Source organism: Archocentrus centrarchus, chromosome 11 (genome assembly GCF_007364275.1).
Source record: "Archocentrus centrarchus isolate MPI-CPG fArcCen1 chromosome 11, fArcCen1, whole genome shotgun sequence".
Classification (NCBI taxonomy): Eukaryota; Metazoa; Chordata; class Actinopteri; order Cichliformes; family Cichlidae; genus Archocentrus; species Archocentrus centrarchus.
In genome coordinates, this window is record NC_044356.1 from 22,454,585 (window position 1) to 22,477,077 (window position 22,493).

The following is a 22,493-nucleotide window of genomic DNA, read 5'->3' on the forward strand; positions in this document are numbered from 1 at the left end:
CAATTATCGTATGTCACATATACGTTGTTACATTTTATTGAAGTTGTGTAAGGGGGGGGGGGGGGGGGGGGGGGGGGGGATGGCAAACTAAATACACATAACATCTTGTTTAAGAAACATGATGTGTGGCGATAATCTGATAAAGAATCATAATATACAATATCTTGATCGACAAGTACATAAAAAGTTAAATTCCTTTATTTGCTTTTATTTCACAGAAAACATACTGGACACAAACACACACACACACACACACACACACACAAAAAAGGAAAATTAATTTGTTTTACTGCCTTTCCAGAAACTTCTGTTGACTGGCAGATTTGCTGTTACTGTGCTGGAAGATTCTCTCCTATATTAATGCTCCCCTCAGTGGAAAAGGTGACTGCTGCTGTCACACTACTGCCGTCATGAACCACCAGCCAAATGAGATAAGTTTGAAATCAGTCCTATTGTGCCACACGCAGGCACCTCCTATATTGTTACCCATTACAAGAAAAGCAGCAGCTTGACACCAAAGTGGTTTAACATAAGAAAAAACTTTTTTTTTTTTTTAAAGAAATACATGGTATTTCCATAAGCATTCATCAGAAAAGGCAGATTTAGCAACACTTTTAAGAGAAATCAGGACACAGAGATGATTTTGTGTGGGAGAAGCACACAAGCGGCAGCTAAAACAGATGTGACAGATTGTGGTTGTACAATCACTTTTCGCCTCACAATGTGGTTTGGTCAAATTGCCCCCACCCAAAAAAAAAAAAAAAAACCCTGGAAAAAGCATCGGCCTGCTCACAGTTTTCCCCCAACCTGACGGCGCGGATGTTCGAGAGCGTACATTTCTTGACGCAGAATATCAAAAATGAACATACAGAGCACGTGTTTACTGAGATTTGTTTCTGGTTTTTTTTTTTTTTTTTTTTTTTTTTTTGTGTGTCGGCTGTGGTCAAAGACTGACGTACGGCAGCGGGAGAAACATTCAGAGACACATTCGCAAATCTGAACAGACAGGAAGTACAGTACATACAATCAGAGCTAGATAAACATTCTTTTCATGCAATTCAGTGGAAGCATCTGAAACACGGCCGACCTGTACCTTGAAGTTTCCGCCTCTACTCCCACCTCTCCACTTCTCTTCCTATTTACAGACATTCAACATTATTTGAGGCCACTAATATACATGGTAGAGTCTTAACTGGAGGTGTGCGGGCGCTGATGACACTGCATGCAAATACTTCTTTTAAAAAGTGTCCCTAAGCCTTGGTGAAAGAACAGCACAGTGGTTAGTGATGGTAATGCTGGACTGCTGAACTGTTTTTTTTTTTGTTTGTTTGTTTTCTGCTAATCACTAGTTAAGTGGCTAAACAGGAAAAAGCATACAGGAATACTGTGCACTTAGAATAAAGCTAGTGTTGATCTTTGGTCTCCCAAAATCCAGTTCAGGACTTTTGACACTTAAAAGTTAAGATTATAGATTCTAAAAAGAAGCCCTCTATAAACTGAGATGAAGACATCATAATTAAGGGCTGTTTAGGTAGGCTTTGTTGCTTGGATTAAATATTGTTGGACGGGTTAAAAATGGTTACATGTTTTTGTCTCCTGCATGCAGCATGAAGGGGCTGTTAGGCTAGCCTAGCTTAGATGTTTTTAAGGATTTTTAATTGAATTAGAAGCAGCTTCTATAAAGCTCGAAATTTTCACCTCAAAACTGGCTGAATAAAGTTGCAGTTGTCCCACTTTGTAAGTATGGTTGCTGTTAAAATGTAGCTCCATCAGCTGGGTAAATACTGTTAATGAGGGGTTAATACATTTAAAATATCAGCCACCTATTTAAGCTTCCGCTCTATCTCACTCTGCTTGAGCTTTTAAAGCTAGGCTAACCCCAATGCCTGACCTCAGTGCTATCTGATTAAATATGAAATGGTAAAATTCTCCAAAACCTCAACAGCTGCTGACGCCCTCAAACATTTTTGCGCGCACGCCCTCTCTCATAATGGTACAAAGAAAGCTCTGGAGTCCTAACCAGTGGCCTCGGAACCCTGTTGGTCGTCATATGAAAAGGTCCTGAAGGCAAACATGGAAATCTGCAGAACATGGCTATGCATGAGACGGCAAGAGAAAGCGCGGCCAGAGAGGAGAGAGAGAGGTAGTAGTGGTTTCTCAAACCTTCTTCTTCTTCTTCTTCTTCTCCACATCAGTCTCCTCCTCCTCCTCCCTTGCATTAAAAAATGTTTTATGGAGAGTCTGATCCACAGCTTTTCCCTCTCTTTTTTTGCGGGTCGTTGGCGCTCCATCGATTCTCGGAGAGACGAGATCATTTCCACACATGCGCCGTCATGTGCGCCGAACTTGGAGCTGCTGAACCTCCCGTTTGTTGACCGCTGTATCCCACCATGCCGCTGGTGTTGTAAAGATTCATGCCGGCCATGTGCTGAGTCACCTGAAAGGCACGAAGCAAACTTTAGAAGCACGCTCACTGCTTTCACAACTCTCAGAACCCAAAAACACACACCTGGCTGATGTTCCACTGTAGCTGCTGGGCTTGTTGGACCCCGTAAACCTGCTGGTGGGGTAATGTGGCCAAACCCCCAACCTGCTGCTGTCCCACCAGCCCACTCTGTTGCTGTCCCATAACACTGTTCTGCTGCTGTACCATTATTCCGGTTTGCTGCTGTCCCATCATTCCTGTCATGTAGGGTGGCGGCACAACGCCGCTAGGCTGAGCCACGACGCCCTGAGCGCCCATCAGGCCATTCTGCTGCCCCATCACGCAGTTCTGCTGAATTCCAATCATGCTGTTTTGTGGCACCACCATCATCCTGCTCTGTTGCTGTCCCATCATGGCCATCTGTGATGTCATCATAGTGCCCCCCATTCCCCCTGCCTGGGCCAAAGAATGGTATGAACCGTACGGGTGTGTTGGATATCCCATTTGGTTCATGTACAAGCCTGCTGAGAACAATCAGACACCAGTAATGATGATCAGACTATATGACTGTAAATATCCAGATCTGACAGAGATCTATTGAGTTCTCACCATGTGCAGCCATACTGCTGGCATGTACCGAGGGAGTGGAGGCATACAGGGAAAGAATGGAGTCCTTGGATAGTTTCTTGACAGTGCCCTCCTCTGCTTTGGGTGCTGGGTTTAAGAACAAGCTGAGGTTCTCAGGCACTGAGGCAGTCACTCTGCTCTGAGGCATAGCGCTGGAAACAGGCTGGAGGGTGACATGAACAGACATAAGATAAAAATAAAAATCTGTCAGAATGTAAGCAAAGGTGAAAAAGAAGCAAATAAAAACACGGCAGTATACGGTATGCACAGCGTCTTATCTACTACCGTGCTTTTTGTAGAGGAAGCAGAGGAGGGGGCTGGGAGGGAGTTGAAGAGATCCAGGGCAGAGTGTGCCAGGGCTGCGTTAGACACCACTGGGCTCTCATTACTGTCTGGAACACATCCTCCACCATTAGACACCGCAGGGCTTGGAGCTGGGGCATCTAACAGAGGTGGTGATGATAATAACCTTTTCAGGTATCGATGCTCAAAACAATTCATCTAATTAAGATTCCAACTCTCTGTCCTAAAATAGATGTCTGGTGTGTTTATTTGCTTTTTAGGATGCAGACTAGCAACATAAAAGCAGTTCTATATTAAGACAGCAGTTTCCTGCTGCTCTGATTTTTTTTGTACTCTGTGTAAGCGTATGCATGCAGGTGTATGAGGCAGAATACCTAGTCCGAGCAGGTCTGTGACAGACTGGGAATCTGTCTTCGGGCTGATGTCTTTTTTCTGCCACAACAGAGAAAATCAATATAATTAATGCAACAGTTCTGCATTGATCAACGAGCCTGTACGGAGATACTTTTACTTTTCACACTCGCTTGCTTTTTGAGGAAATGTTATTAACTTAGCAGCTTTACAATATAGTCAACAAAACCAAGACAACAAAGGCCAGAACGCCAACTCTGACATCTTTAAATTAGGACTATGGTATGAACACAGAATGGAGTGATGTACCTACCAATTTCATCTTCTCAAATACAACTGGCTCTTTTGGGATGTTGTCACAACTCTTTTCTTTCTGCACAGAGAAAAGAAATGATTTTGTTTGCTGACGCTTAAGGTTGCTCAAGGGTAGAAGATAGGATGAAAAGAGAAGCAAGACAAATTCCCTCTCTAAACCCGTTCTGCAGATTCTGCTGGAGACCCAAGAACAAACGTTTATATCTGCTTGTGCGGACTCACCCTGAGCATCTTGATGTCAATGACTTTATCGATGTATTTCTTCTTTTCGTATTTGTCCCTGATGAAGATCTCGGCAGCCTGGTCTGTCTCAGGACGCTGGAAGCACTCAGGTAAAAATGCCTCGTAGAGACGTTTGGCCTTGGCATTTCCCATCTCTTGAACGCACTGGGGACACAAACAGAGGAGAAAACGAGACTCATTGTAAAGAAATGTTGTAACGTTAAAGTGCAATATCCAAGGTGTCCTTGCATTTCAAGTGATACAAATAAAGTGTAGTCATGTGAGAGAGCAGGAGTCTTTACTGTGAGAGTAGAGAAGTAAAGAAAAAGTGCTGACCAAAGAAATCCCATCGCACTGAGAAGAGTCACGCTGACTGTCTTGTCTATCAGATCCAGACAAGATGAGCTGCATACTAATGTGAAAGTGGCTACTCAGCAGTGGAAAAGCCTCTATTATACTGTACCATACTGAAAATACCAACTGCCAGATATGGTCTGTATATATTCATATAAAACACGAACACATTTATTAGACCACCTGTAATAAAAATAAGAAAACAACATTTTCTACAAAGAAAACTAATACCACCCTTAAGTTTTTATGCTAAATGTAAAGATAGAGCCAGCACATGATTAACTTGTGTTGCTTTAGCATAAAGACTCAAAATGGAAAGTCAGTCTGAAACAAGCCCTCTCTTTAAAGGCCCCACTCCCTAATAGCCAACTTTCCTCTGATTGGATGCCCCTCACCTGGCTTCTGCAACCCATGGCTTTTCTCACAGGTGACATGGCTTCATTAATGACTACAAATCCAAACTACTCCCTCCCTAAGCTGGAAATCAGAAAAATCATGGCTTTAGCTGCATGCACACTCAACTGCATTTGCCTCTGGTGACACGGAGGGCTACAGAAAGATCAGATATGACCTACGTAGATCCATCAGGGAAGCCAAGAGGCAGTACAGACTGAAGCTGGAGGGATATTACAAACACTCTGATTCCCGACGCATGTGGCAGGGCTTGCAACACATCACTGACTTTCAGCAGAGGAACAGCAGGATCACAGCCTGCAACAACGCCCTACCAGATGAGTTGAACCAGTTCTATGCTCGCTTTGACACCCTCAACTCCATCCAACGTAGAGAGATTCTACTACCGGAGGCAACACAGAGCTCTTCACCCACTGTAACATCGACTGAGGTGTGCAAGGCCCTGAGGAGGACCAACCCCCGAAAAGCACCTGGCCCCGACAACATCCCTGGCCGTGCTCTGAGGGTCTGCTCTTCAGAGCTGGCCGAGGTTTTTACAGATATTTTTAATTTGTCCCTCTCCCAATCATCTGTGCCCACATGCTTCAAGTCCACCACTATAGTGCCCCTCCCCAAGAAAACCAACACAACCTCTTTGAATGACTATCGTCCCATTGCACTCACTTCACTTGTAATGAAGTGCTTTGAGAGGATGGTCATGTCCCATATTAAAGGATCCATTCCGGACACATTAGATCCCCTGCAATTTGCATACCGTCAGAACCATTCAACTGATGATGCTGTTAATGCAGCCATCCATACAGCCCTCTCACACCTTGAAAATAAGGACACTTATGTTCGAATGCTGTTTATAGACTACAGTTCAGCTTTCAACACTGTCATCCCAAGCAGGCTGGTTGAAAAGCTGTTCACCCTTGGAATACCACCCTCCCTCTGCCGCTGGGTCTTGGACTTCCTTACAGACAGACCTCAGGCAGTCAGAGTTGGTACCAGGACATCAGAAACAAAGACAGTGAGCACTGGGACCCCACAAGGCTGTGTGCTCAGTCCTCTCCTGTACACCCTCTTCACCTACGACTGCATCCCCTCCCAAAGCAACACCTCCATCGTCAAGTTTGCTGACGACACCACCGTCATTGGGCTGATTACTGGGGGAGAGGAAGCAGCTTACAGGGAAGAGGTGGCCCAGCTGGTGTCCTGGTGCCAGGAAAATAATCTCTCCTTAAATACAGAGAAGACTAAGGAGATGATTATTGACCCGAGGAAGAGAAGAGACCAGCATGCTCCATTATTCATCAACGGGACTCAGGTGGAGAGAGTGAAGACCTTCAAATTCCTTGGCACCCACATCAGTGAAGACCTCACCTGGACCTACAACACAGCACAGACTGTCAAGAAAGCTCAGCAGAGACTCTTCTTCTTAAGGAAACTGAGGAAATTCGGATTATCCCCTAAGCTCCTCAGCAACTTTTACAGATGCACTGTGGAGAGCATCCTGACAAACTCCATCACGGTGTGGTATGGAAACTGCACCAGTCAGGACAGGAAGGCTCTCCAGCGTGTCATCAAAACAGCACAATTCATCTGTGGAGCTGCCTTCCCATCACTACAGGACACTTATAATACCCGGGTAATAAAGAGGGCACACAACATCATCAAGGACCGCACCCACCCACAGCACACACTGTTCACACTCCTGCCGTCTGGCAGACGTTACAGGAGTGTAAAAGCAAGAACAACCAGACTAAAAAACAGTTTCTATCCACAGGCCATCAGACTACTGAACCACTGACTGATTACCAAACTGTGATTACCTGCCTTTCTTTCATCTGTATATATCTGTATATATTGCACTTGCTTTATTATTTATTTATTTTTATTTTCTGCTTTTACTTTCCTAATATACTAGTTCTTAAATTTTATTTGAACTTAGTTGCTTATTTCAATTGTTTGTAAAGCAGTCACAAGTAAGAATTTCATTGCTCAGCATAACCACAGTGTTTTGCGGTGTACATGACAATAAACTTCTTGAATCTTGAATCTTGAATCTTTTGCTTGATGAAACGTTGATGATAATATTGTGACAGTGGACCTTTTATTCATATACAGGTAAAGATTCTGTTGTTAGCTCTGACCTGGACTTGCTCCTGTGTCCACTGATCCAGGTTGACAGACTTGACCTTAGAGATGTGGACCCCCAGGTTTCGATGGATACCAGCACAGCGGATACAGATGAAGATGCCCAAATTCCAGGATGCCCATCTTGGACCTGGAAGAGAGAGAGAGGGAGGGATATGATATTTAGAGGAGAGAGTCTTCACAGAGGAGCGATGCAAGGGGTGGGGGTGATGGGTCAATCTAGAGGTATAATAGAGATTTAGATTAAGAAAGAAAGAGGACTAAGTGAGTAGGCTAAAGAAACATGAAAAAAAAAACTATGATTAATTTTAGACCAATTATAAAGAGACGAGTCTGAAACCTCAATTATGAATTTGAAGTCAGCAGGGAACACATCTAATCCTGTGTAAGTCATGTGGTGGCCTGACACATAATAGGATCCAATATGAGAGTTAGCCTACATAGCTGAGAGGCGAGAGGAGTAGTACAAAGTCCCACAAACACACATACACACACACACAAGCAATCACACACACTCAGGGCCTGGATACCTGCAGGGATGATTACTCATTTGGTCAAGAGCCTGTATGTGTGGGCGCAATGTGATCTGAGTAGACAATTTTGACAAACGTATGGATCCACTCGAGTTTTGTGAAGACTAGTTCATTTAAGCTTAAAACATGTCTGTGACTCTTCCTTCTATCTGCAGAGCTGTCAAGATCATTGCCTGAAGAGGCAACTGTGTGTGTGTAAAAACAACACAGACAGGCTATTTTTCTGCTCAAAATATGCAACCATCCTCTTCAGGGACTACACTCAGCTTCAAAGAGAATATTTGTAATTCTCTCCCATCTTTACCATATCGCCTTCCTCCTCTTTTCTTGCCTGTATCTCTTTGCTCTCGCCCCACCCTAGCTCCTTCTAGCTGGCCAAACTACTCTCTGCCTCCACTTCTGCTCGTCTCCGCTGTGAGCCTTTCCCCTGCAACCTTGCTGCTAAGTGCATGCACTGTGACCTTCACGCCACTAGGGGGAAGAGCAGCTTTGGATTTTTCCACTTCCGTCAGACAAAGTCATTGTGCAGAGTTTAAGAAAAGGCCATTCTACGCAAATGAAAGGGGAAGTGGAGTTTGAGAAGGGGAAAACACGCAGAACCTTCCTCTTTTCCTCTGCGGAAACACTGTGTCTGGGTACACATGCAAAGAATAGCCTCTTGTCTTGCATGGATCCTGCTAAAAGAACACAGTTCTGTTTGTAGTCCTAAGAGGCGGCCACTGTGTGTTTTCACTTTTCTCAATCTTTTTAAATTGGGAAACACAAATGCAAAAAAACAAAAACAAAACAAAACAAAAAAAAGTCTGCACTCTTCTTCCTGATCGTCTAGCTGCAGCATTAGTTGTCATCCTGGCTAATAATAGTAGAATTACTCTGCAAAGCCTGCTTAGCCACTGTACACAGTGGCAGCGACACAGAGAAAGACAGAGACACTGTCAGTTGTGTCGAACACCCTGAACACTGGAATTAGTTCGTCCTTCTCATCCCTTATTCTAATGCTCCCTCTGTGCTCTGGCTGCCATTTCTTATCTTCCTCACTACGGCTGCCTCCCTCCTCTTCTTCTCCTTTGTCTGCGCATATCTCTTTCACCCAGTTCCATTTCTCCCTTTTGATTTATTTTCTCCACCCATGTTTTCTGGGATTTCACCCAATTGCTCCCAGCAATGTTTTTTTTTTTTTTCTTTGCATATTGGACAGTCTTGTTTCACCAGTGTTAGCAATGCACATTATTAACTGAGACCTCTCAAAAAAATATGTGAGTCTCAATAACTGTTGCCCAGACGATGAACCCTAGTTGACACTCTGACCTCTCCTCAATAATCACTATGAGGGTGATCTTTTTGCTGTTGACTCAACTGTCTTGGCAATTATGGCATGGATTACAATAATATTTGGCGCAGACACTTTTTGACAGCTTAACTTTACATCTACAGGTAGAGGCTGACTGATATGGGATTTTTAAGACCGATACTGATACTTAATATTCAGTGATCTGATATCTGATATTACGATGTATCAGCCAATATTTTTTCGTTCAGACACATAAAACATAAATAGATTTCCCTAACATTTGTTGTGTGTAGCTCTATATTTATTTTTAGGCTCTGCCTGACTGTTCAGATCAGCTGGCTGTTTTGTGTTGCCAACATGGAAGTTGCAGAGTGCCCTCTGGTAGACAAACTATGCAACACGGATAAATAATTCGGGCTCTATCAATAGGTCAGAGCATCAGTGTAAAATGACAATACTCTGGTCTAGCAACTCGAAGTGGGTGGGTCCTGAGTAAACTTTTCTCAACTTTGAGGGAAGCGACTGAAGCAACTACCAATGGGAGCAAAGGATAACACTGATGTCACTCACACAAGGAGGAACTGGGACTGTTGTGGAGAGCCGCACCAATAAGCTGAACTCAATTCTGCTCAATATTAATTTTATCTCTTTATAAGGTGGCAACCACTAAAGGGAGTAACTGAAAGAAGAGGAAGAAGAAGATGTAGTTTACTGGTGCAGCCCTCTACAACAGTCCCAGTTTCTCATGTGGCCCATCAAGAAAATTAATTGCCCACCCCTACATTAGAGGGTTACCTAGACAACTGAAGCATGCATGCCCACTAGTGACCAACAGTCAGCAATCTCACACATTGCTTTATTTATTAATGTCAATACAATCAGCTTCAGCTGCAATTTCTATTTACTGTTAATTAGGGAACAATAGTGCTTGCTTACAAGGGATTTATACTTCTGTGTTGAAACTAAACCGTAGCTGTGTTAACACTGCGAACCCCTCTGAAACCTTATGATGTAACATACGCCGTAACCTGACATGCACCTCTCTGGAAATGTAACTACACGTTGCTTTGACACAGCTGCAGCTATTGTGACTGGCCTGTTCAATACCGTCAATTCTTCCTGAGCATTTCCGGCTACTTTTTCGCTGCATTTTTTGAATTCATCAGTGAGAGAATAGCAACCATCGCCTCAATATAGGGACTCGCAGATAACAGCAAATTCCTGGAGGAAGATTGCTGAAACTATCAGAGTTGACATGAGGGAACATACAAAGATGGGACAAATATGCTCAGTTAAAAGCACCGTTATACAGTTCAACTGAGCTTCCAGCGTGGCTTTTGTGTCTTGTTTCCACACACTGCCTTTTATTTTTCTCCCTGAACTGCGTGTGCTCCTAATGTGAAGGTTTAATCTGCTTCCAGCTGGGTATTGCGAATGTTTGGCGTCATGGCCCTCAGGTGCGTATAGGAGTGTGCTGATCTGGTGAGCCAGGGGAGAAGAGAGGACAGAGGTGAAGGCTACATTTAAAGCACATCACACCTGCACACCACACAGAAACAGCCTTCTTTGGTTCCAATCAATTCTTTGCTTGAGTAAGAACCCATATACAGTGTGTCTGTCCAGCAGCACTGCACACCTCCAGGTGATTTGAACAGCTATAGTAGGAAGAGAGTAGGTGGAAGAGACGTCTAAAAAGGGAAGGAGAGACTGAACCAACAATCTCTACAAATCCGTTTTTCTTTGTGGCTGGCATCACAGTGAGTGTCGATTGCTCCACCGTTCAGTAACAGCAGTGAATACATTTCCTCTGTTCTTGGTGTGATCAAAAGAGTAAATGCCAACACCATTTAAAGGTCTAATTAAATTCTCCAGGTCTGACTAATAAGTCCCTTTCTCAGTTTTTACATGGCAAATCATCCAAAAGCAGAGACAACTGATGAATCACCCTGGCAAAAAAAAAAAAAAAAAAAAAAAAAAAAGGCTGTGGTTGTGAAACACGCAGGCTGAAGCCCATTAGTGGTGGAGAAGGCAGAGACAGTTAGAGCCAAATACAGAGACAAACAGGAGGGGATTTTTATAGTCATCAAATGGTGGACTTTAGCTGTGTGATGACCTGCTGGGGTGTACAGTGGGTATGATGAGCAGCAAGAGCATACAGAGATCTGTAATGACCTTCACTGTCACTTGCATACATTTTTATCAGTATTTGAACACTTTTTACACACCCGTAGTGGCAACTTTTAGTCATTAACCCCTTATCTTAAACGTACCTCTATTAAAAACCCTATTGAAATCCTTATGGTTATAACACACAGGTGCACATGTTACACAAATACATTGGCTCATACACTCGGCCAGTGACTCTCAAATGCATACGCACTTGTGCATGAGCAGGTACATATGGCCCATTAGCCTATATCCCACAAGGATAAATGGTGCTCTCTGCATGCACCCAGTTAATCCCACAGAGCCTCAGTCATCAGCGGATCTCACACCCTACTCCACTGCCACACAAACACATGCTCATATGCACACTTTTGTCTCATCCTCACTTACCCCTCAGCATCTAAACCAATCCAGATACCCTGGAGCCACCCAGTGACCCAGTCTGAGTGAAGCAGATGGAACCTATTGATAATTTACAAAAGACACACCCACCATCTGTGTTACCATGCAAACATCATGACTGTGATCCTGCAGGTGAGTAATTGAGGCCAAACACTGTTACATATCAAAAGATGAGTAAGACACTCCAAACTTTTAGTTCTGCTTTTATGTTTCTTTTTTAACTTATCACCCACATATTTTTTTACCCCCCCAAAAGGTTATTTCTGTAATGTAATGAGATTATTATGCATCACAGTCATCTGTGTTATTGGCGTGGCTGTAAGAGCTATTCCCGATATCAAAATAACCACTATCCAGAGTACCAAAAATGTATCCTAAGATCCAGCCATCCATTTTCTTACATTTATCTGGAGCTGGGTTGCGGGGGCAGCAGCCTAAGCAGAGAAGCCCAGACCTCCTTCTCCAGCAACCTCCTCCAGCTCATCAGGGGTGGGGGGTGGGGGGGCAAAGTATTCCCAGGCCAGCCAAGAGATATAATCTCTCCAGCGTGTCCCAGGGCCTCCTCCCAGTAGGACATGGCCAGAACACCTCACACAAGAGGCGCCCAGGAGGTGAACCACCTCAGCTGGCTCCTTTCAGCAGCTCTATTCTCAGCCCCTCCCAAATCTATCTCTAAGCCAGCCACCCTTCTGAGGAGGCTAATTTCTGCTGCTTGTATCCATGATCTCGTTCTTTCGGTCACTACCCAAAGCTTGTGACCATAAGTGAGGGTAGGGATGTAAACTGACTGGTAAATCGACAGCTTCCCTTTGACACTCAGCTCCCTCTTCACCATGACAGACTGGTGCAGCGTCCACATCACTGCATATGCACCCTGAATCTGTCTGTCAATCTCCCGCTCCATTCTCCCATCACTCGTGAACAAGACCCCGAGATACTTAAACTCCTCCACCTGGGGCAGCAACTCGTCCCTGAGCCGGAGTGGGCACTCCACCATTTTCTGGCTGAGGACCACGGCCTCAGATGTAGAGGTGCTAATTCTCATGCCAGCCATTTCACACTTGGCTGCAAACTGTTCCACTCTGAGTTGGAGGCCACTACCTGATGAAGGCAACAGGACTGCATCATCCACAAAAAGCAGAGTTGAGATTCTGAGGCTACTGAGGCAGACGCCTACCGCCACGTGGCTACATCTGAAATTCTGTCCACAAAAATTATGAACAGAATTGGTGACAAAGGTCTGCCCTGGCAAAGTCCAATGCCCACAGGAAACAAGTCCGACTTATTGCCGGCAATATAGACCAAGCTCTTGCTATACAGGGACTGAATGGCCCGCAACAACGGACCAGACACCCTATACTCTCGCAGCACCCCCCACAGGATACCCCAAGTCGAATGTCTTCGCCAAGCCCACAAAAACACATGTAGACAGAATGGGCAAACTCCCCCACACACTTGAATATCCTCAAGAGGATAAAGAGCTGGTCCAGCATTCTGCAACGAGGATGAAAACCGCATTGTTCCTCTTGAATCTGAGGTTCAACTAATAGATGGACCTTCCTTTCCAGCACCTTGGAAGGCCTTACTGGGAAGGCTGAGGAGTGTGATCCCCTGATAGTTTGAGCACACTCTCCGGTCCCCCTTCTTGAAGATGGGGGACTGGCAGTCCAGTGGCACCACCAGATCTCCACGCAATGTTGCAGAGGCGTGTCAACCAAGACAGCCCTACAACATCCAGAGCCTTCAGGAACTCACCAACTGCCACCAAGGAGTCGTGTAACCACCTCAGTGACCTCAACCCAGTGATGGGTGAGTTATGTCCCTTGTCACAGAAGGTGTGTCAGTGGGATTAAGGAGGTCCTTGAAGTATTCCTTCCACTGCTCATCTATAGCCTCAGTTGAAGTTAGCAGCGCCCCACCTGCACTACATTCCATGTGAGTAGAGCACCGCTTTCTTGTCCTGAGTCGACTGACGGTTTGCCTGAATCACTTTGAAGCCATCCAAAAGTCTTTTTCCATGGCGTCATTGAACTCCTCCCACACCCGAGGTTTTGCTTCACCAACCACCCAATTCACGTTTCGCTTGGCCTGCCAGTACCGTCAGCTGCCTCCGGAGTCGGGCAAGCTAACCAAGCCCAATAAACTCCTTCTTTAGCTTGACGGCTCCCTTCACCTCCGGTGTCCACTACCTGGTTTGGGGATTACCACCACGGCAGGCACCAATCACCTTGCAGCTGCAGCTCTAAGCAGCAGCCTCAACCATGGAAGTGTGGAACATGGTTCATTTGGAATCATTGTCCTCAGCCTCCCTTGGAATGCTGTTGAAGTTCTGCCGAAGGTGGGAGTTGAAGATCTCACTGACAGGGGCCTCTGCCCGGCGTTACCAGTGCACCGTCACTATATGTTTAGGTGCGGCAGGTCTGTCCAGTGTCCTCCCCTCACCACCTGATCCAACTCACCACTCGGTGGTGATCAGTTGACAGCTCAGTTCCTCTCTTCCCCTGAGTGTCCAAAACATACGGACGCAGATCTGATGATAGGATTACAAAATCGATCATCGACCTGCGACCTAGGGTGTCTTGGCACCACGCGTGCTTATGGACATCCTTATGTTTGAACATGGTGTTTGTTATGGACAAACTGTGGTTTGCACAGAAGTCCAATAACAAAACACCATTCAGGTTCAGATCAGGCAGGCCGTTCCTCCCCATCATGCCCCACCAGGTCTGGAGTCACCAGATGGAGCACCTTTGAGTACCTGAACCAGCGACTCCAAAATGGGTGGGTACTCTGAACTGTCATTTGGTGCATAAGTGCAAACAACAGTCAGGACCTGTTCCCTGGCCCAAAGGCGCAGGGAAGCAACCCTCTCGTCCACCAGTGAAAACTCATGTACAGGCAGTAAGCCAAGGGGATACACAAATACCCATCTCACTAAGGGCAACTCCAGACTGGAACAGAGTCCAGCCCCTCTCCAGGAGACTGGCTGCCATGTGCTGAGGTGAACTTGACTATATCTAGGCGGTATCTCTCAACCTCACACACTAGTTCAGGCTCCTTCCTCACCAGAGAGGTGACACTTTATGTCCCGATAGCCAGCCTCAATAGCTGGGGATCAGTCCACCAGGGGCTCTGCCCTTGGCCGCCACCCAACATGTATTGTGCCCGACTCCTACGACACCTCCTGCAGGTGGTAGGCCTACAGGAGAGTGGGTCCATGTTTCCTCTTCAGGCTGTGCCCCAACGGGCACCATGGGCTAATGTCTGGCCACTAGACGCTTTTCCTCAAGCTCACTCCCCAGGCCTGGCTCCGGGGTGGGGGGGTAACCCTATCCCGGGCAGAGAAAGCTGTTCCCTTGATGTATCTTCCATAGGGGTCGTTGGAATTGCTCTTTGTCTGGCCCCTCACACAGGACCAATTTGCCATGGGAGACCCTACAAGGAGGCAAAAGCCCATGGACAACATAGCTCCTGGGATCACTGGGATACACAAACCCCTCCACCATGATAAGGTGGCAATTCATGGAGGAACAGTATAACATTAACATCATAATAGATGTGAAATACCCCATGTCCGGGGTAGACTCAGGACACGCTGGAGAGATTATATCTCTCGGTTGGCCTGGGAACGCCCTGGGGTCCCTCCAGATGAGCTGGTGGAGGTGGCTGGGGAGAGGGAAGTCTGAGCTTCTCTGCTTGGGCTGCTGCCCCCCGCGACCCGGCCCTGGATAAGCAGAAGAAAATGGATGGATGGATAGATGTGAAATAACTTAGCTTTGTAAAGGTTACAGCTATATAATTTTGAGGTTTTAATGAGCTCTCACTTTAAGCTGCTCCTGACATTTGTCCTGCTTCCTGTGCAGGAAATTCACAGCTAAAAGCCCCAGCAGACTGATGTGTGACCTTATTAATATACCGTTGTGTGTTTTTCCTGCACCTTTGTACAAGACTGCATCACTAACCAGGACAAGCAGAGAACTCAGGGGCCACAGGCGACTAGAAGCCACCCAGCCTCTTTACATATTATATTTTTATGGGCAAAATCTTTTTTAAACACCTTAAAAGATACATGTTGTGTTTCTGTAATGTATAGATTGTTACAGCCATCAATCCTCATGTTAAAAATGGCCAAAGTTTCAAATAATGGTTAGTGTAGGTACAAGTACTCTAGACTGCTCTAACTGTCCTGTTTCAGGCAGTTTTTTCTACTCTTCTCTCTGCATGATGTAAACAGAGCAGACATCTCTAATATGGTTATCTTGGGCACACAGCTATGACTTTAAGCACAATGGCATCACTCAGCAATCAGAGGAAGTTGGGAATAAAGGGGTTACTTCGTCTACTCAGGGGGTTCCCTTGTAATTACCGCACATGCATAGTTAGTGCTGTGAATACAGAAACTCCACTGATCTGCTCGTTAAACCTTCTGTTTGGGAGGGTGCAGCAAATCAGAAGAAAGTTGCCTAAAAGGCAGGGTGGCTTTAAAGCAGTGTTTCTCAAACAGTCGGGCACGCCCCATTTGTGGGGTGCAGGGATAGGTGGGGCACGAAAGATCTGGGAGAAAAGTCATGCAGAACAAATGCTGAACATCAGATTAATTCTCGCGGTGGAAGAAGGAAATTAGCACACGTTAGCTGGCATGTTACATTAGCAAGTACATGCGCTAAAATGCCATGTTTCTGACAGAGGATGAGCTGAGAGGCTGGCTGCAAAGCCCAGAAAATAAATAAGGATAATTTTGGACTGTGAATCATGCAAAGCTATTCTAATAGAATCTAAGAACAAAATTACAAAGCTAGAAGCAATCGTATTAATATTTATGCAGGTGCTCGGCTTATGTTGTCAGCATTCTTAAAGGGATAGTTTGCACCAAAATCAAATTTATGTGTTTTTCCTCTGCTTCAGCATTCTGTTTTTGAAGTTATCTGGTTGAGGCAATATAGATGTGTGCCTTCTTTTCAATCTAATGGAACTACATGGTTAAAAACTTTTTGACAACCCAATCGCAACATCTCTTTGCAGAAATCATGACTGGAGGGCTCCAAAACGCTGTGGTGAGCAGTTTCAGATATGAACTATTTTCTTGGTAAGGAAGCATGCAGCTGGCTAACATTACAGCTCAGCTGACAGAGGCCTTCTTTAATGCTGACATCCTGTTACTAGCATGAGACTTACACACGTAGATGCACACGTCCTTCTGCAAAGTGATACGATTTGCGGGTGTAATGGGAGGATCAGGGTTGTTAAAAGGGGACGCAGCAGCTTATTTAGCCAGTGGCCCTTTGCAGCTTAATCTGGCCATCGCAGTGTATTAGAGAGGTGTACACACAGTAATGTGCTGTGTACTCTAGCTCAGTGCCACCCTCTCTCTGGTACTGAGAGACTCTGTACTCTTTCCCAGCCAGGGGACTCACACGTCAAATCACCTTCTTTTTTGGACAGAAATCTTTGCTGACTTCTCATTGGGTGAGATTAAAAGGGTCTGAGGGGAGGAGGGGGCTGAGAGCTCATGGCAGAGGTAGAAAGCCTGACATCATCAGGTGATATCGCCACAGCAACTGGGGTCCAGTGTACGAGTAAACACAAGTACAATGGAGACAATAAGGGAGGTGTGCTTTTATGCTTGTTGAAACACACACACACACACACACACACACACACACACACACACACACACACACACACACACACACACACACACACACACACAAAGCCCCTTGAGACTGGAGCCAGAGGTTGAAGTGTTGACTACATTATGCACCCTGCCTCACTCTCTCTCCCCCTGTCTCTTTATTATTTCCTGGCAGCATCAAGGATTTACTGGAGGGGTGTCACTTTATGAGGAAGGGGTAAAAATAAACAGATAACGCACAATGTCATGCAGCACAGAGAAACAGACAGAGAAACAGAGATATTGTTCCACCGGAGCAGCATATAATAGATGAAGATTGTTTGAGAGTGCTGTTCTTGTGTGTTTTCATTTGCTGGTATAAATATGTTCTTGGCTCCATACGTCCCACTACTTCCTCTTTGTTCATCCTGAGCGAGGGAGGGAGGGAATGAACACGCAACAGCAATCAGGTGCAAACAAGATTAGACCAAACCTCATCACGAGCCATATGGACAAAAAAAAAAAAAAATAACCCTGACAAGAGAGAGAGGGCAGGGGAGGGCAGTAATGTGCTGGAGGTGTGGTTTGGAGTGCGCACTTACAGGTTTGAGAAATGTGCTACTCAGCAAAGAGGTAAAATAAACTCTCTTCAAGCATCAATTGAGATCACAGTCAGCTTAATCATTAATCAGTTTCATTAAAAACAAAAACAAGAAAAAAAAAAACAGCAGGTGAGAGAACTTTACAACCGTTCAAACTGAGCAATACATTAAGGATGATTTTCAAAATAAATGTATTTTCTAGCAAAATAATATTTGCTATTCTTTAATACTTTATACTTTATTCATATTTACTGTAAAAACATATTGTTTTGTTTAGGAATACATATTTAAAAAAAAAAAAAAAATCATAGATTAAAGAACCTGACCTGACCTCACTCGCCAGTGGTTATTTTTCCTGTTGTCGCTGTAGGTCACTAAATTTTAACTGCCATTCCACAGTTTCTGGTTGTCACATTGCTGCAAGTGTCTTACCTGTGTGGCCACCCTTTTAGATAATTGTGTAAGATTTTGTCATGATTAGTGTGTGAAATCTTGGCAGAAAACTTCTTTTTTGTGTGGTCTGCAGGGGCCTTGAGCTGTCAAACTGAAAATCTAACGCGTTCACGCTTGAGCCCAAACGAGCCTTTGAGCCAAATCAAAAGAAATTTCTCAGACGTTTCCATGGGGTGGACGGACAGCTCATACACATAATGGCTCTGGCTGTTGCTGTTGCCTGAATGGAGGCAATAAAAGCACAGCACGAGCATGCTTGATGGCCACGAGTTTTAGTTTGTGAGAAGTTTTGGTAATCAAACTTGTACAGCTGACTTAAATGCCCTTTCTTTCGCCACATGTGCCTGATTTGTGCGAGAAAGGTCAAAATTAGCATCGCGAATGCAAAAATGATGTTCTAAGACATCATTTATCCTGTTGGCTTCTGAAGTCTGTGTTTGAGTCTTCAAACAGTCTGTAAATAAGCTGCAGGAGGCTGATCATACTGTGCTGTTTTTGAAACGTCTACTGAGCAGTCACGGGTGTGGTTGCCTGAAGTTGAACAACATCGGCATCAGTTCTAAATATCTTGTTTAAAAGACCACCCAAAGGCTGGAGGAACATTAACAAAACCCTGCATTATGAAGCTAACATTTATAGACCTGGTGACTTCTTCAGTTTAAATACAACCAAGACCTTGTGATTGCATGGTGTCTTACTAAAGTAATGTACAAATGTTGTGCTTAAAAAGGAAAACAAAACAAAAAAATGTCTATCACAAAAAAGAATAATAGGTCCACTTTAATTAGGGTTTCATGTCCAAAAACAAAATCTACTTTGTTGCTTTTTTTTTTTTTTTAGCAGCTACATGACCAATAAATAAATAATAATAATGATAATAATAATAATAATAAAAAATGCCAGCATCAGCATGCCAGATCATTTTTCCTTGCATTTGGCAGCTGAATGTGGCACAGTCTCCACTCCCCACCATTGCAGCCCACTCTACAATTAGAGAACCACTGAACTAAGGTAATCTCACATGCTGCTTTTCTTATCTGGACTACGCTACGCTGTTTACTTGTCAGTGAACTTTATACACTTACAGGCCCCATCACTAGGTACACCTGCTCAACTGCTCGTTACTGCAAATATGTAATCAGCTAATCACATGGTAGCAACTCAGTGCATTTAGACATGTAGACACAGTCAAGGCGACCTGCTGAAGTTCAAAGCGAGCATCAGAACGGGGGAAGAAAGGTGATATTAAGTGACTTTGAACGTGACACAGTTGTTGAGTATTTCGGAAACTGCTGATCTGCTAGACACAACCACCAAATATCAGAAAAAGAGAAAATATCCAGTGAGCAGCAGTTCTCTGGGTGAAAGTGCCTTGTTGACACCAGAGGTCAGAGGAGAATGGCCAGACCGCTTTGAGAGTTGATTCCTGGCTTCTCCAGTCTGCATGCCAAAGTATCCTTGGACAAGATACTGAACCCCAAGTTGCTCTCTGATGTGTTCATTGGAGCGTGAATGTTAGATAGAAAGCACTTACGTGTAGAAAATAGTGCTTATGTGAATGGGTGAATGACGCATATTGTATAAAGCGCTTTGAGTGCTCAAGTAAACAAGTGCAAAATAAGCATCAGTCCATTTACCTTAGTGCCGACTGAGCATTGTTTAAATGCAATAGGCTACCTGAGTATTGTTACTAACCATGTCCATCCCTTTGTGATCACATTGTAACATCAGAAGTTGGCTGCTTTGGTGTCACAAAAGCTCAAATCATCTCAAACTGGTTTTTGTGACCATGACAGTGTACTCAAATGGGCTCCGCAGTCACCAGTAGAGCACGTTTGGGATGTGGTGGAACGGGAGATTCACGTCAGGATGTGCAGCCCACAAATCTGCAGCAAATGTGTGATGCTTTCATGCCAATATGGACCAAAATCTCTGGGAAATGTTTCCAGCACTGTGTTGTGTCTGTGCCATCAAGAATTGAGGAAGTTCTGAAAGCAAAAAGGGAGCCCTACCAGGTACTAGCAAGGTGTGCTCAATAAAATGATTGAGTGTATATACATGAGGATTTTCAAACCATGAGACAAATACTGCATTCAGCATAAATAACTTTTGTATATATGCTGAATACTCTTACTTCCTTTTCAAACTAGAAGCTGTCTACACATATTGTTCATGAAGATTGTATTTACCAAGACAGTGATTTACGTACACAGAAGGCTTCACCTCAAACACTTACAGTGACTGAGGTTGAGCTACACAATCTCATTAATCCCAACACCGGTTGTATCTGTATGTGCCTGAAATCCACCACCAGACCCACACAACCTGTATGTAGACAAAACTAGTTTGTTTCCTGAAAAATATGTAAGAGCTCTTTCACTAACATAAGCCAGTATACCGCAGCCTCATCAGCTTGTTGACAGCTCATCCAAAAACTAAATAATGAACAACCTTTGAATAGACTGTTTGTTGACTCAGAGTCTGGATGAGTGTATTTGCGACCAAAACACCAGTGTTTACCCACCCCTATTGCATAAAAAAAAAAAAAAAAAAAAAAGGTTCAGCAAACAGTTCAAGGCCTCCGTGAGTTTACACAAAAATGAACACATAAAACACCCGAGACACGGTCTGGTTATGGCGATTCTTGTCTACAGTATATAAAACGAACCGTGCTAGACACACAAAACACAGTCTGACACCACTAAAACCAAGCAACAGAATAACCTTCCCTGCAATGTAAGTAAGAATTGCAGCTCAGTGTATTGTAAGATACATTGCAGTGCCTCTTTGTTAGGAGTTGGGTTTCACTGTCTGCACTCAGCCTGCAGGAACAGTCTGTTCAGGGCGACTCAAAGTCAGCACAGGTGTCTTCAACTCCATCTCTGTGTCTGCTTCCCTGCAGCTTCCATACCGGCTATCAGGCAGCCTGGGCCTCAATAATTGGAGTCATTTTCACTAATGAGCACATTCTCTCGCTCCATCCTGTGATGTAGTTCTCACCCTGTAAACCCTTCTTAGATCCTATTACTTGAGGTATCTTGGCGTGGTGTAACTGCATGCCATGCTCCAGCCTTTTGAGGATGTGGCCCCGCGTCTTGCACCATAGTACAATGCAATTGGTCGAGGGATGGTGAATGCAGTGCCGCATTTTCCAGCGTAGTAAATGATCAAAGCGGGTCGGTTCACGGGCCGGCAGTGCGCCCATGCAGGCACGAACCGGGAAACATGACACTGATGGAAACCACTTACCTTTCGATTCACAGTCAGCACAGTATTTGTTCTCCTCCAGAGCCAGTAAAGAGTTGAGGACAGCCTGGTATCTGTCAACGTCTTTCACAGATTTGCCCGTCATCATCGCACCGGTCCTCCTCCACCACTACTACCACCAGGACCACCACAGCGCCTACGGTCTGTGCCGGCTATTGCCAGACAGCCCTTCACAAAAATGAAAGTGGGAGCAGAGGCGATCCGCTCCGCCGTCCCTCGTCTTCCTCCTCGCTGTGGAGCGCAGAGAGTTTGCTTCACAACGATGGGATGATTGCCTTTCAGCCAACCAGCATGCGGCTTATTCGAAGTGACAATACCCCAATCAGGAGGAGGAGGATGCCATGTGATGTCTGAGATTCAAAGTGTGATGTTGACTTTGAAGCACATCTGTTACCTATCACTAATAAATTCTCTCTCTCGCTCGCTGTGACTCCCCTCCCGCTTCCTCTTTCTTCCTCTCCCTCACTTTCCGTCTCTTTCTCTCGCTCTCTCTCACGCATGCACACACGCGCACACACACACTCACGCACACACACACACACACACACACACACACACAGTCATATTTATATATAGTCATTACATTTATTAAAAAATACTTTTTAACGAATATAATTTTTTTATTTGTAAGGAAATGTTACTAGTTTACAAAACAGGCTTTTAAACTCACAATATATTGCCTATGTTGCCATCATGTGGTCAATTATAGGAATATTTTTGAGACTAAGAAATTGCGCTCCTCTGTTCCCCTCCAAGAAGCAAGAGGGCGGTAACAAGCAGCTGAAAAAGGCGACTGAAAAACATTTCTTTTCTTTTTCTTTTTTTTTTTTAAATATAACGAACTTTATTTATGAACAGTAGTACAAACAAACGATGCATTAACAATAGTTATTTATAAAACAAATATACACAAGGTTGAGCATAAAAGAGAGAAAGAAAAAAGAAAAGCGCATCCAACAAAAGACAAGAGTAAAACATAAGAAAAAAGAAAAGACAAGTCATAAACTATATTTCAGGA

General features: G+C 44.4%; 1 protein-coding gene across 2 annotated transcripts; it reads right to left on the bottom strand.

Annotated features, from left to right (window-relative positions):
• Nucleotides 1–2,169: 2,169 nt before the first annotated feature.
• On the bottom strand, nucleotides 2,170–21,836 carry smap2 (small ArfGAP2). 2 transcript variants are annotated; one of them, XM_030741457.1, is made up of 9 exons: nucleotides 21,458–21,836; nucleotides 7,147–7,280; nucleotides 4,244–4,408; nucleotides 4,020–4,079; nucleotides 3,730–3,787; nucleotides 3,338–3,495; nucleotides 3,035–3,215; nucleotides 2,510–2,946; nucleotides 2,170–2,437 (listed from the first exon to the last, which is right to left on the bottom strand). In XM_030741457.1, exons 1-9 carry the CDS (start codon nucleotides 21,561–21,563, stop codon nucleotides 2,312–2,314), a joined length of 1,425 nt encoding a protein of 474 aa, XP_030597317.1. In that variant the 5' UTR covers nucleotides 21,564–21,836; the 3' UTR covers nucleotides 2,170–2,311. The 2 variants fall into 2 exon arrangements, with proteins under 2 accessions (XP_030597317.1, XP_030597316.1); XM_030741456.1 differs by having other exon boundaries at nucleotides 2,510–2,949.
• Nucleotides 21,837–22,493: the final 657 nt, after the last annotated feature.

Excerpts from the sequence above, each read along its gene's own strand:
- smap2 (XM_030741456.1), bottom strand. The coding sequence starts at position 21,563 with ATGATGACGGGCAAATCTGTGAAAGACGTTGACAGATACCAGGCTGTC. Across the intron at positions 4,080-4,243 it reads TTGACATCAAGATGCTCAGG|AAAGAAAAGAGTTGTGACAA; the intron begins GTGAGTCCGCAC and ends TTCTCTGTGCAG. Across the intron at positions 3,496-3,729 it reads CACAGACCTGCTCGGACTAG|ATGCCCCAGCTCCAAGCCCT; the intron begins GTATTCTGCCTC and ends CACCTCTGTTAG.